The sequence below is a fragment of the Grus americana genome, chromosome Z (assembly GCF_028858705.1).
Source record: "Grus americana isolate bGruAme1 chromosome Z, bGruAme1.mat, whole genome shotgun sequence".
Taxonomy (NCBI): domain Eukaryota; kingdom Metazoa; phylum Chordata; class Aves; order Gruiformes; family Gruidae; genus Grus; species Grus americana.
The window spans coordinates 39,408,488-39,421,207 of record NC_072891.1 but is presented as its reverse complement, the minus strand read 5'-3'; the positions used below and the strand labels follow the sequence as shown (position 1 = coordinate 39,421,207).

General features: G+C 39.1%; 1 protein-coding gene across 4 annotated transcripts in view; it reads left to right on the top strand.

Annotated features, from left to right (window-relative positions):
• The window catches only part of PCSK5 (proprotein convertase subtilisin/kexin type 5), a 255,951-nt gene that overhangs the window by 24,153 nt on the left and 219,078 nt on the right, over positions 1-12,720 (top strand). For all 4 annotated transcript variants that reach the window (XM_054810046.1, XM_054810045.1, XM_054810047.1 and 1 more), the window contains exon 2: positions 4,685-4,789. In XM_054810046.1, the coding sequence (XP_054666021.1) occupies positions 4,685-4,789 (105 nt within the window). The remainder of the gene's footprint in view (positions 1-4,684; positions 4,790-12,720) is intronic.

Below are 12,720 nucleotides of genomic sequence, written 5' to 3'. Positions count from 1 at the left end.
TGGCAGTTAGTGAATATGAATAAAATGCCATTTAAAAGATTTGAGATCCTTTTATTTCATTGACAGTTATGAACAAAAACTGTAGAACTCACCATTTTAATTAATTGTTATTATTATTATGATGAATAATTATTATTTTCTGAAAACTGATGGTGCCTGGAAGACATGGCGTTAAAATTACCACACTTGATTCTAAAGGCTTAATTCTGTCTCCTGAGCCTAAGGTCTCAGAGGGAGTACAGCTGTCAAGCATTACAAAGCCTCAGGCTGTCCCCCTTTGGCTGGAAGGCAGAGCATGCAGATCCCTCCAGTCTCTTCTGTGGGTGGCTACTGCTGCTAAACTGTAGGACCTCCAGGAGTGCAGTTAGATCATCTCTTAAATTTGCTGTTTTGGATGCCCTCAGAGGGGTCAGCTAGAGTTTATCTTAAATAAAAAAATAAATAATCATCAAACTAGTGCAAGACAAGACACAGAGAATAGGGCGATGGTGAGATCTGTGTAACAGAAAACAGGACAGATGTTTATTTTCCCTAAAATATGACCTTTCTATTTATGCAGTTCTCTGCAGTGGTAAAATAAAGTTACCTATTTGAGCAGTGTCTTTTCAGAAGTGTGTGTGCGTGTGTGTGTGCGTAGACGCACATACACGCGCGCGCACACACACACGTTTCTAATTCACTCTGAAGACAGCAGGGTCCATAAAAGGTGTATAACCTTTGTAAAGTACTTTAGTATGGTGAATGTGCACTTCACTGAGGTGAGGCTGCACCTTGTGTACTGTGTTCAGTTTTGGTCCCCTCACTAAAAGACAGACATTGAGGTGCTGGAGCGTGTCCAAAGAAGGGCAACAAAGCTGGTGAAGGGTCTGGAGCACAAGTCTTGTGAGGAGCGACTGAGGGAACTGGGGTTGTTTAGCCTGGAGAAGAGGAGACGGAGAGGAGACATTATCGGTCTCAACAACTACCTGAAGGGAGGTTGTAGCCAGGTGGGTGTTGGTCTCTTCTGCCAAGTAACAAGTAATAGGACAAGAGGAAATGGCCTCAAGTTGCACCAGTGGAGGTTTAGATTGGATATTAGGGAAAAATTCTTCATCGAAAGGGTTGTCAAGCATTGGAACAGGTTGCCCAGGGAAATGGTTGAGTCACCATCCCTGGAGTTATTTAAAAGATGCATGGATGTGGTGCTTAAGACACGATTAGTGGTTGGACTGGCAGTGTTAGGTTAACAGTTGGGGTCAAAGGTCTTTTCCAACCAAAATGTTTCTATGATTCTATTGGTCTCTGAGGACTTACAAGATGAAAGAGTAGCATCACTTTCCAGTAGTTAGCACTTCAGCCCTTTGTGAGGCTACTGATGAGTCCAGGAAACATCCAGGAAGTGATTGATTACACCCCTTTGTCTCAGGGAAGCATGCCATCACCTGCACTGGTGATAACCCTGGCACCAAGTTTCAATGGTTGATATTAATAATAATTCAAAAAGGGTGCAACAGTAGCCTGATGCTAAGGGACATTGAATATGCTGCAGGCTGTTAAACTCAGAATAAACTCTAGTTAATGTAGTCAAAAGTGATGGAATGGAATGGAATGGAATGGAATGGAATGGAATGGAATGGAATAATTTCAGTTGGAGAGGACCTACAACAATCATCATCTAGTCCAACTGCCTGACTAATTCAGTGCTGACCAACTTAAAGCATGTAATTAAGGGCTTGGGGCATCAACCATCTCTCTAGAAAGCCAGTGCCAGTGTTTGACCACCCTCTTGGTAAAGAAATGCTTCCCAATGTCCAGTCTAAACCTCCCCTGGCTCAGCTTTGAGCCATTCGCACATGCCCTATCACTGCATCCCAGAGACAAGAGCTCAGCACCTCCCTCTCCACTTGCCCTCCCGAGGAAGCTGCAGGGAGCAATGAGGTCGCCCCTCACCCTCCTTTTCTGCAAACTAGACAAACCCAGAGTCCTCAGACACTCCTCACAGGACATGCTTATTTACACTGTGTTTGATGCATCCCAGGATATGGGTTGCCCTCTTGGCTGCCAGGGCATTCTGCTGACTCCTATTGAACTTAATGTCAACCAGCACCCCCAGATCCCTTTCTGCAGAGCTGCTCTCCAGCCATTTTTCTCCCAATTTATACTTGTGTCCAGAGTTGCTCTGTCCCAGGTGCAGAATCCATTATTTCAACTTCTAAATTTCATCCCATTAGTCGTAGCCCAATGCTCCAATCTATCTAGATCCATCTGCAAGGCCTCTTGTGCCTCAAGAGAGTCAACCGCACCTCCCAGTTTGTTGTCATCAGCAAGCTTGCTAATGGTGCATTCAACACCTGCATCCAGATCATCGATAAATATATTGAACCCTATTCTTGCCCTAGAACTGGGCCCTGAGGAACACCAGTGGTGACTGGTCATCAGCTAGATGTAGCCCCATTCACTATAGCCCTTTGAACTCTGCCCTTCAGCCAGTTCTTCACTCAGCACACCTTGAAACTGCTAATCCCACAGTTGGACAACTTGTCTAGAAGGATGCTGTGAGGGACAGTATCAAAAGCCTTACTAAAATCCAGAAAAACTACATCCGCCACCTTTCCTTCCTCCACTAGATGGGTGACCTTATCATTGAAGGATATGAAATCAGTTAAACGGGACTTTCCCTTTGTGTAACCATGTTGACTGTGCCTGATGATTGCATTATTCTTTAAATGCCTTTCAGTAGTACCCAGTGTAATCTCCACAATTTTTCCAGGAACTGAGGTTAGACTTACAGGTCTGTAGTTTCCTGGGTCTTCTCTCTCACCCTTTTTGTAGACTGGAATAACATTGGCTAGCTTCCAGTCAGCAGGGATCTTCCCAGAAGGCCCAGGGTCCTGCAGCTCTTTGAGGTGTCCACAAGAAGGCTTCTCCATATATGATTAAGGAAGGTTTCGCCATAAGCATGCATGTGGAGATGTGAGACCAAGCTCATCCATGCTACACAGTTGCACCACTTCAGCTGGAGTTGACTTTCAAAGAGAGGGCAGCATGAAAATTATTATCACAGTGCTAGTATACTTTAATTATGTTTAGTCAAACCAATTCCTATTTAATTTATGATAAACTAACTGGGTTTAACTAAGTGTTTCGGTATTTGAGTTAAACTAAACATAAGTCATTCTTCCTGAAATGAAGATATGGCTGGACCAACTGCACAAACAGGGATTATTATCTTAGACCCTGTTGCAGTTTTCTCCATTAGGTGAATTCATTTACATTGTTGGTAGTATTTTTTTTTTAAATGGTCCCCCTCATTCCCCTGTGCTTTTTACATTATTAAATTTTAAGGTAAAATATTCAAGTGCTCCTTGAGAATAATCATTTTCTATCAATATTTCTTCTTAGTCTACTTTTATATTTTCTCAAAATTGTTGTTTTCTGATATTCTAAAAGCATATTCTAGGTGTTTTTCAATGGATTATTTCCAGTTCTCTTTGAATTTTTACTACTGAATTCTCAAGTTTTCTACATGTTTATTCTTATAGATGCAAATTCAGAATACTGGTTTTTTTAAGATTAGAGGTTTTGAGTGTTGCTCCATCCTCACTGGTGATTTAATTCAGATTTATTTGCAAAGCCAAGCCTGTTTTCTGAGGCCACTTTGAGTTTCAACTTGAAGTGACAGTAAGCTCAATTGTCCCTTTCTTGCTTATCATTAAGGAACCTTTAACTAAATTATTAAGTGTCTTAAAAGATTTGCAGTGCAATAGAGGGTCAAATTCCAAATGAGTTGGAGAGACATTCTCCCTAAAGACAAAGAGGCTGAATGTTTGTTTATAGGTGCGTGAAACTAAAGTTTCAAGTTATGAATCTTTAGATGTTAATGACTCTGGAAAGGCAAATTTCTGTGTCAAATTGTGAAGGGTGGCTTAGTTTAATATTTACATTACTACTGTGTACTGATGGAGTGAATAGGAAGTGTTTTTATTGTACCATTGTGAAATTTGCAGTTTTTCATGAACTGATTTTGTACTTCAAACTAGTCATTATCCTCTGAAGTTACCATTTCCATCTTTCTTTCTTCTACTTCTTTCTTGCCTACATTTGGCAGAAAGAGAAGCCTATTCCTGTTGTATAGTCTGATGCTGTGACTTCAAACTAGTCATTATCCTCTGAAGTTACCATTTCCATCTTTCTTTCTTCTACTTCTTTCTTGCCTACATTTGGCAGAAAGAGAAGCCTATTCCTGTTGTATAGTCTGATGCTGTGACCATTCTTTTAATAATTTAATTATATAAATAACCAAATCTAGTGCATTTTACAGTACATTTCCTTAAGCAAACTAGATGGAATGCTTTTTAATAACCATATAGCCATTTGATGATTTTTATACTTGCCATTTGAAGACAGTTTGGATATAGATTGATATAGAATTACTTACAGTACTGCATATAAATTAAACATTAAGAAGGTAGATACAGCCAGACTAAGCAGCTCAATTATAATCTTTGGTTATGCAGTTACTGCCTCAAGGACACTCCATCCATTTCATATCATATGTCCCTCTTTTGAAAGATGATCAGTGGGTTCAAGTAACATTTCAGCACACAGGAAATTGTATAATTTATAGACTTTTAGAAATGAAAAACAGAAAACTGGTTTTTATAAATTAAATCTCCCTCTCTTTTTTCCTTCTCTCCCCTTATAGATTGGAACACTGAAGGATTACTACCACTTCTACCATAGTAAAACAATTAAAAGGTCAGTTCTTTCAAGTAGAGGTACCCACAGCTTCATTTCAATGGAACCAAAGGTAAGAAAATCCACCTATGTGTCTGAGACAAAAGCCTTTGCATTTTTTATATGAAATATCATACCAGAGGACTTTCACCTGAATGGCATATAGCGTTACAAGAACTGACACATTATCTGTTTGCTAAGGTTCTGCTTCCCATTAAAATGAAGCAAAGACACTACCATGCTATTAAGTATATGCTATTCTTGGAACGTAAGGTCCAACATTGTTCATGGAGGAGTACAGAAATTTTGTTAATGCACTGATCATTGTGCTGTGCTTCTCTGCAAAACCACATGTGTAACGTTCATGTCTGCAGATCTCCTTTTGTAAATCAACGAGCTTTTAGAATGAAGATGAGCAATGTGGGATGGTATGATGTTAAAAGGAAAGTTTCTCTAGCTTTTTTCCAGTCTTTTTCTGGACTTGGTGTATAAGGCATTAAAATAAGAATGCTCTTTTTTTTGGTCCTTTTGGCAGTTCCTACTGATACTAATTTTAAGATCTCTTTGAAAAATGGTGTCATATCTTTGGAGTATATACTAAAATAGGTAACTGTCAACATAATTTAATTACTGATTTATAGTTAAGTATAATATTGTCTTGTACCTGTACCCAAGACACACTTTTGTTTTAATCCTTTAATTTCAGTGGTTAGTAGCTTCATCACTGACTGTAGAATTTAATTTCCTCTGGTTTTCTTTTAGAAAGGAAGTTTGGAGAAGATCCCATTAGCTTTTTTATGTTGTTCATGCAAGCCACTCCTGCCAACAAACCGCCAGCTACCTGGTGTTTTTCCGTGGTGATATGAGAGTCAAGCTTTTTTTAAGTCCTCAGATGATGACTGTTGTCTGTGAAGGTTTTGTCAGGTTTTATTTGACAAGTAATTTATGAGAAGTAACAGTTATTGGTAAAAGACAGTTTGAATACTGTAGATGTACAGTGTACAAATTGAGCATCACACAGGAATACTTCTGCAGTCTGGAAAGCCGTGTTTAAGGCTGAAGTTCCTCTTGAGGATGGGACAAGACTAGGGAAGGGTATGCAAAGCATGTTGACCCCTTTGTTGATAGGGCTGAACTGCGTAACGCTTTAAGAGCACCAGCAGCTCTGCTGAGCAGCATATTTTGGGGATTAGTATGAAAATTATCAGGGCCCAAATCTCTGTTCCCGTGAGTGCTGAAACCCACCATTCAAACAACAAGCACTGCAGCACTGCACTTAGAATAGGCGATACTGCAAAAGGAGGAGAAAGTGTTCACGTCTGCATCAGTCCTTGCTCTTTCCTGTGTGCACAGAGGTGGAGCAATTTACACACAAATGCCCAAGTTCACATGCATGTACCACCATAAACTTTGGTGTTACACCCAGCTTCCAGATACCCATTCTGCACCTCCGGCAGCAAGCCCAGACTATTGTGGCCTGAATTGTGAGAGACTCTAAGGCAGAGCACAGCAGAAAATCAGAGCCATCATTTATTGTCCAGCACATTCCGTGTTATGCCATTCAGGTTTTGTGCCCCATCTGTGCTGCTGCTGGTACAAAATTTCTGAATTTCTGAACCATTGTTAAATATGACTTTAATATTGTGAAGTGCTGGTGAGGGTTGTGCAAGGTACTCAACCCTGTTAATGTTTCTGTACCCAAAGAGAAGCCGAGAGTCTAATACCTAGATCTGGCAAAAGTGTTTGTGATTGATTTTGTGACTACTCCACTGAACCTGGGCTTGGGGATTCTTGTGTGGCTGCAGACATGTCAATATATGGACATGTATTTTTAGAATAAAGGCCAGTTTGTCCTCAGTTTGTATAACATTTAATGATTATTGAAGCAGACTGGAAATTTAGTTGTATTATATATAACCTGAACCTTTTAAAACCAAAAAGTTCAATGTTAAATAAGGTACATTGAACGGCAGTGAGAATTTTAAAGGAGCAGTACTGTATGCTATTATGTTGATAAGTGTGACTGTATCTAATGCCAATATTTGCAGCAGATTAGATGGCATGTGTATTTGTGAACAAAGAAACACTGAGGTTTGTTTACTTTCCAAATCATTTAATGGTAGTTTACTTAATGCTTAAAATCCTCTCTGTGTAACATGCCCACACAATTACCTTGATCTGTGCTTGCTTCAGACGTGGATCACTAATTTGGTCCTTAATGAAATTTTAAATGATGGCATTTTTATTGAGTGGTAATTCATTATATAAATAACCTGCATATAATAGGAGAACCATTATGAAATCTGGTATTTCTAAACTACTTGTTTGGATAGTGTTTGATTTCACTGTGTGAATGCACAGGGAAAGATATATAGGTAATATAAAATCTTGCTATTGTGGATTTCAATTAATGAATTGCTTTGAAGATCTTTGGCTTGATTTTTTTCTTCTGGAAAAGCCTCAACACTGTTATAAACAATATGAATAGATCCAACAGGGAACATAAACTGAAGACACGTGGATTACACATTTTGACAATTTTCTCAGCATTAACCAAACATTACTCTGTATTTAGATGAAAAGATAAAGGGTATGCAGTATAGCATGATTTTGTCCCATTATCATTCACATCCTTGCCTGGCAATGCTACGTGTTGTCATTTAGAGATGAGATGGATTAAGTGCTTTTAGGAAGAGATGCCCAAATGAGGCTGTAATGTCCCTAACATAGGTTGTCTTGTAGAAAATTTGAAACACGGTTTTATCCACAGTATCTTTTCTAGGCATGTGTATAGTCACATGATGTTTCCTATGTGTTGCAAGAAAAACAAAGAAGTGAGTGAAGTTTGTGGATTCAAAGCAAAGATTAATACTATGCATGAAAGTTAAGCGTTGAATGAAATCTGTTACAGAGGTTTCTGGTCTCTCCAGCTGATGTGCTGCTTGTGGTTGGCCTTTGTAAGGGGTCAGTGAAAGCACTGTACTGTGAATCGAGAGCCTTTTTTAGCTCCATAGAGTTTGCTCAGCAAAGTTATTTTGGTGACGCTACAATGCATGAAACAAAGGGAAGAAAGGAAGTGGGAAGATGGACAGAATCAGTCCATAGCTGAAAGGTATCATGAAGCTCTAATTCAACTATTAAATGGTTGAGTTTGTTGCTGGTAGGCCCTCTATTGAAATCAGACTATTACAGCACTACCAAGAGTGGGAATAAAGAGCTGTGGTGCACTTCTGGGTTTGCCGCAGTGGTGAAATGAAGAGTTACAAAGTGGAAAAAATTGCAGAGAAAGATTGCAACCTCAGTCCTAAAGTCAGACTTTACATCAATACAAAGCATAAGGAAAATCAGGTGGAGCTTTTCTATCACTGAAGAGATTGCAGTTCCAGTGAAATGTCAGAGTTGAAGCGCCTGTGCATGACAATAATACATAGAAGTTAAATGGACAGTATAGATGAGAAAGCTGTCTTTTTATACTGAATTGCTACATGAGATGGAGAGTTAGTAGAGAAGGGCTGTTATAATGAAATTTGTGACTCATATGGTGAAAAATATCCCACAGAATCAAGTAGCATAAATGGCAAAGCAGTAATCCTGGAAGAACACAATTCTTAAGGTAATAAAAGGCAGCTTTAAGATTGATAATATATTCAAATTGATCTACATACAAACTAAAGTTTGTTCCATTTTACTTATGAGGTCCCCAGTGCTTTGCATCACAATGGAGATCTGAAAAAGACGTGGCCCACAGCAGTGCTCAAAAATGTAAAATTAATAATTCATGTTCCTGTAAAGTGTCACATTCACTAATGGAGAAAACATTTTACAGCATTAGTGTTTGTTTATCAATCTCAACTAAGATGACAACTCATCTATTTTTTAAATTTGAATTAATTTCAGGTTAATTTGGGGGGTTTGAACTCCTGGTTGATGGGTCAGGTTCACTCATCTTTTAGAAACTGAAAGATTTCCAGTCTCAATTCCACTGAAATAAGAAGTAAAGGTACCTGATTTCAGTTAGATACTCTGCTTGAGCAGGATTTTATAGAAGTGTCATGCCTTTGTCACCTCTGCTCCAGGATCAGAATACCTGCGGAAACATTACTCCAGGCATTTACATTTTACCCAGCCTCACCTAACCACAGATAGAGCAGGTCTGTACGACCTGGTGATAAAAAAAATCTTGGTACCGTGTGTGTGGGTTTCTTACCTTTGCCATAACAAGCTGAACGGAACTGGTGGTAGCAGCATGTAAAATGCTGGCAGGCATCTCTTTGATGAGACACCACCAAATGATCTGGGCTGTCTTCAGAGCGTAGTAAAGTAATGCCAGAATCCTGTACTTACTACTGATAGGACGTCGTGGATGTTCATGAGAGGGCAGAGGGAAGCAGAACTGTAGCAGCCACGAGTAAATGTTTCATCATGATGCTATGTAGTTACACCAGTTCATATTGCTAAATAATATCCTGGACTGATATGGTAGATATCTGTCTGACGAGTAGGGGAAAAGAAGGATTTCACCACAGGGTGATGGTCTTGCTTTGGCCAGGAGTATGCCACTACTTGTGGAGCGTGCCTTTGGGAAACATACATTCGATCACTCTGGGTCAGACTGTTCATTGCAAATAGAGAGGAGGGTTAAAATTTTCAGTGTTAAGATCGTCGTCAAGCTGTGTTTTCCAATTATTTATGAATTTGAGTGTTACAAGATTGCAGTATGAGGTTGAGTAAGGAGAAGATAAAGCTTTGAACAATTTGGATTTAATGTAGGTGGCACAAAATTCAGCACGAATGAAGAATGTCATTACAGTACTAAAAGCCTGGGTTTTTAAAAATAAGCATCATGGGGTTAGAGCAATTCAGACGAGAATGTTGTTATGAGTAAGGTTATATTTCATATTGGCAATGCTAAGTGTTAAGTTGTTAAACCCTATTAGTGAACAAAAAGATTTTGTTAGCCAAATAGAATAACACAGCAGTTAAACACTGGGACCAGGTGAGTTGCTGATGTCTGCCTGGGTAGCCATAATCAGTACAAGCACTCAGAGGATAAAGGATCAATACTACACTACTTGGTTGCAAAGTAATAGGAACTGTCATGTTGTCTTCCATGTTCAGAGTTTGACTGAAGGTTTAAGTTAGTTATTAAGTAATGCAATATTTACCACTGTGGACCCTTTATTTAATTGCCTCAGAAAGCTTTTACATGAGCAATCCTACCATTTTTAGCCTAGTCAAAATCAAGAATCACACTTGCTATTTCTAAGGAGCCTGTTGCTGGGTGAGTTAGAACATGAACTGAATCACAATGTATGAGAGGGCATAGGAACATCTCCCTTTAGCACCTGCCACTGGAGTGTTAAAAAGTTTCATGTAAACATGAGCGAATAGTCCTACAACTTGGATCTTTTTTCAGGGCTTTTTGACACACGAAGTTGCTGTTCACTGACAAAGAACTGCATTAGATCCTTCTGTAATTAGTGTTGTTCTAACCACTCATCGTGTTGTTGTAAAGTTTGCACAATTTGGTTGGTATTTTGTTTGCTTAATGGTGACTGAAATCTGTACTTCTAGGGGTGCCCAGTATATTAGTTTTAGCTTAAATGACATTCTCCATCAGCAAAAATCCATGGGAAGTCTGTGTTGCTTCAACAGGAATCAAGAACAATTTTACTGTGCTGTCCTGGCTTTCGGCTAGGATAGAATTAATTTTCACAAGAAGCTGGGAAGGCACACAGCTACGAAAGTTGACCCAAACTGTCGAAAGGGGTATTACACACCATATGACATCGTGCCCAACATATAAAGAGGGCAGGCTGGTAAGGAGCAGCAGCTCTGGGATGGGCTGAGTGTCTGTCAAGCAAATTGCATTGTGTATCACCCACTTTGTAAATTCTGTTATAAATACTGTTGTTATTTTCCTCTCCCTTTGCTGTCCTGGTAAACTGTCCTTATCCCACCCCACAAGTTCTACCTTTTTCTTCTGATACTCCTCCCCATCCCACCAGGAGGAGGGAAGAGTGAGCGAGCAGCTGCGTGGTGCTAAAATATGACATGTGCTGAGGCTGCATCAAACTTATTTTCATTCGTGACCCAGTATGGACTAGACTGCAGTTCGCAATATACCTGGACCTAGAGGAAAACCATAGTGATAAACCACAGTGAGCAGAGCAATAATGGAGTGGCAATAATTGCAGCCACGTTTTGTTGCAGGTTTCTCCCTTGTCTGCACCAACCCAAGACCTGAAACACTTGAGAAGGTAGGGTGAAACATGTAATCATTCTGAGGAATAGCAACGTAAAATTTAGTGTTAATTTTTGGCACATGGAACAGTGTTAGATCTGTGGATGATGAAAAAACAGCTCAAAGCTAAACCTTGGGTGACTGTAGCCTAAAGATGAAAGGTTTAATCCAAAGCATGTTCAGTATCATGTGAATATACATCTCCTTCCCCTTGTACTGTACTGGCCAAATCCAGTGCTGCTGTAATACGACATAACAGTTCTTCAGTCAGGAAATTTTGTCATATAATGGTAATTTCTCTTCATTTATCTACAACAGGTAGAAATATTTAATGAAGTTAATTGTAACACTAATGGGACTGAGGTTTATTTGTGAATAATAAAAGGTTTGTTAATGTCTAATTCTATTACTATATTCGTGACATAGCTGACTTTTCTATTCTTAAAGAAACTCTCAAAAAATAATGACTGAAGCTTCCTGGTGGAATTATTTTTTGATGTTTTCTACTAAAAGCAGAAAAATGGCCAGTAGGAATTCAGTGTAATGTAACTTTAGAAAAGAAGAATGTCTGCTGTCAGGGAATATGGAAATGTTTTTTGACATAAATGATTGTGTTTGATCACCTACACTTACATTTCCATTTCATTGTGATTATCCCAGTTGAGCACCTGCCTCAAAGAGTTTTCATCCCCTTGATATCGCTAATTGCATGTACATTAAAAAGAAATATTAAATTTCAGAACATTCCAATTTTCTGGTTGCCAGGTCATTTTACAGCACTCCTTGGCAGTGACAATCTCACTGTTAACTTTTGGGCAAGAATTGGAGATTAGTTGAGAGATTTTAACTGGCTCACTTCCTAATTAGTGTAGCAAATGGTTTGAGGAATGAAAAAAAACCATTGTTCAGCAGGATTGCATTCTCGTGCTATTTTCATATCATTATTTTCTTAAGCTGGTAATGAGATGGGCAAGTAAATTAAAAGACCACAGGACGGCAAGGAGTTGGGTCAAGATTTTTACCAGTAGTATGCTGGTAAAAGAAAAAACTTAAGTGCCCCACCCTTTTTATCAAGATATTGCAATGTCACAGAAGTCAGTGTCAGACCAGCTGTCAAATATCACATTCCAGCACTCCACAGTTTATAAGCATTGCAGTAGAGCTGCCGTTATGGTCTCTGGACTTCATAGTCAATGAGAAAGGTGTTGGCTGACTTGAAAGAAGAAGGCAAGGGCTTGGCCATGTCTCAGAGAAGTAGCTAAAATCTTCTGAGAAAAGAACATTCAAAATGAAGCAGATTTCATCGATCTCTTGAGTTTGATGTATTTGGAGCCTTCTGGTTTTGGAGAGGGAAAAGACCCTACCTATATGCAAGGGACTCACTCTATCAAGAGAAAAAAAAAAGTAACTCATTCTGAATTTTGCAGAGCAACATGTGTCTTGAACATAATAAATCTTAAAGACTTCAAAAATTAGCTGGATTGTAGCTGGATTTTAGCTTAGAGCTGTTTAAAAACAAGGAGGGGGGTTTCTTTTGAGAAACCGTGTTCTGTGACCTCTCTGCACTTGGTGAATTTGGGGCTTGTGCCAACAGGACTCCTTGGCTTTTGCTTCATAGTTTGTGTTCTGCTGTTAAAGCACATTCTCTTTCCAGTAAACATGTTGGGCAGAGGTTAGAATTAGTGGCAATATTTGTGACTGTAGCCTAGATCTTGTTACAGAAATTTGTTTAGAAACCTTCAGAAATACATAGAAATGTT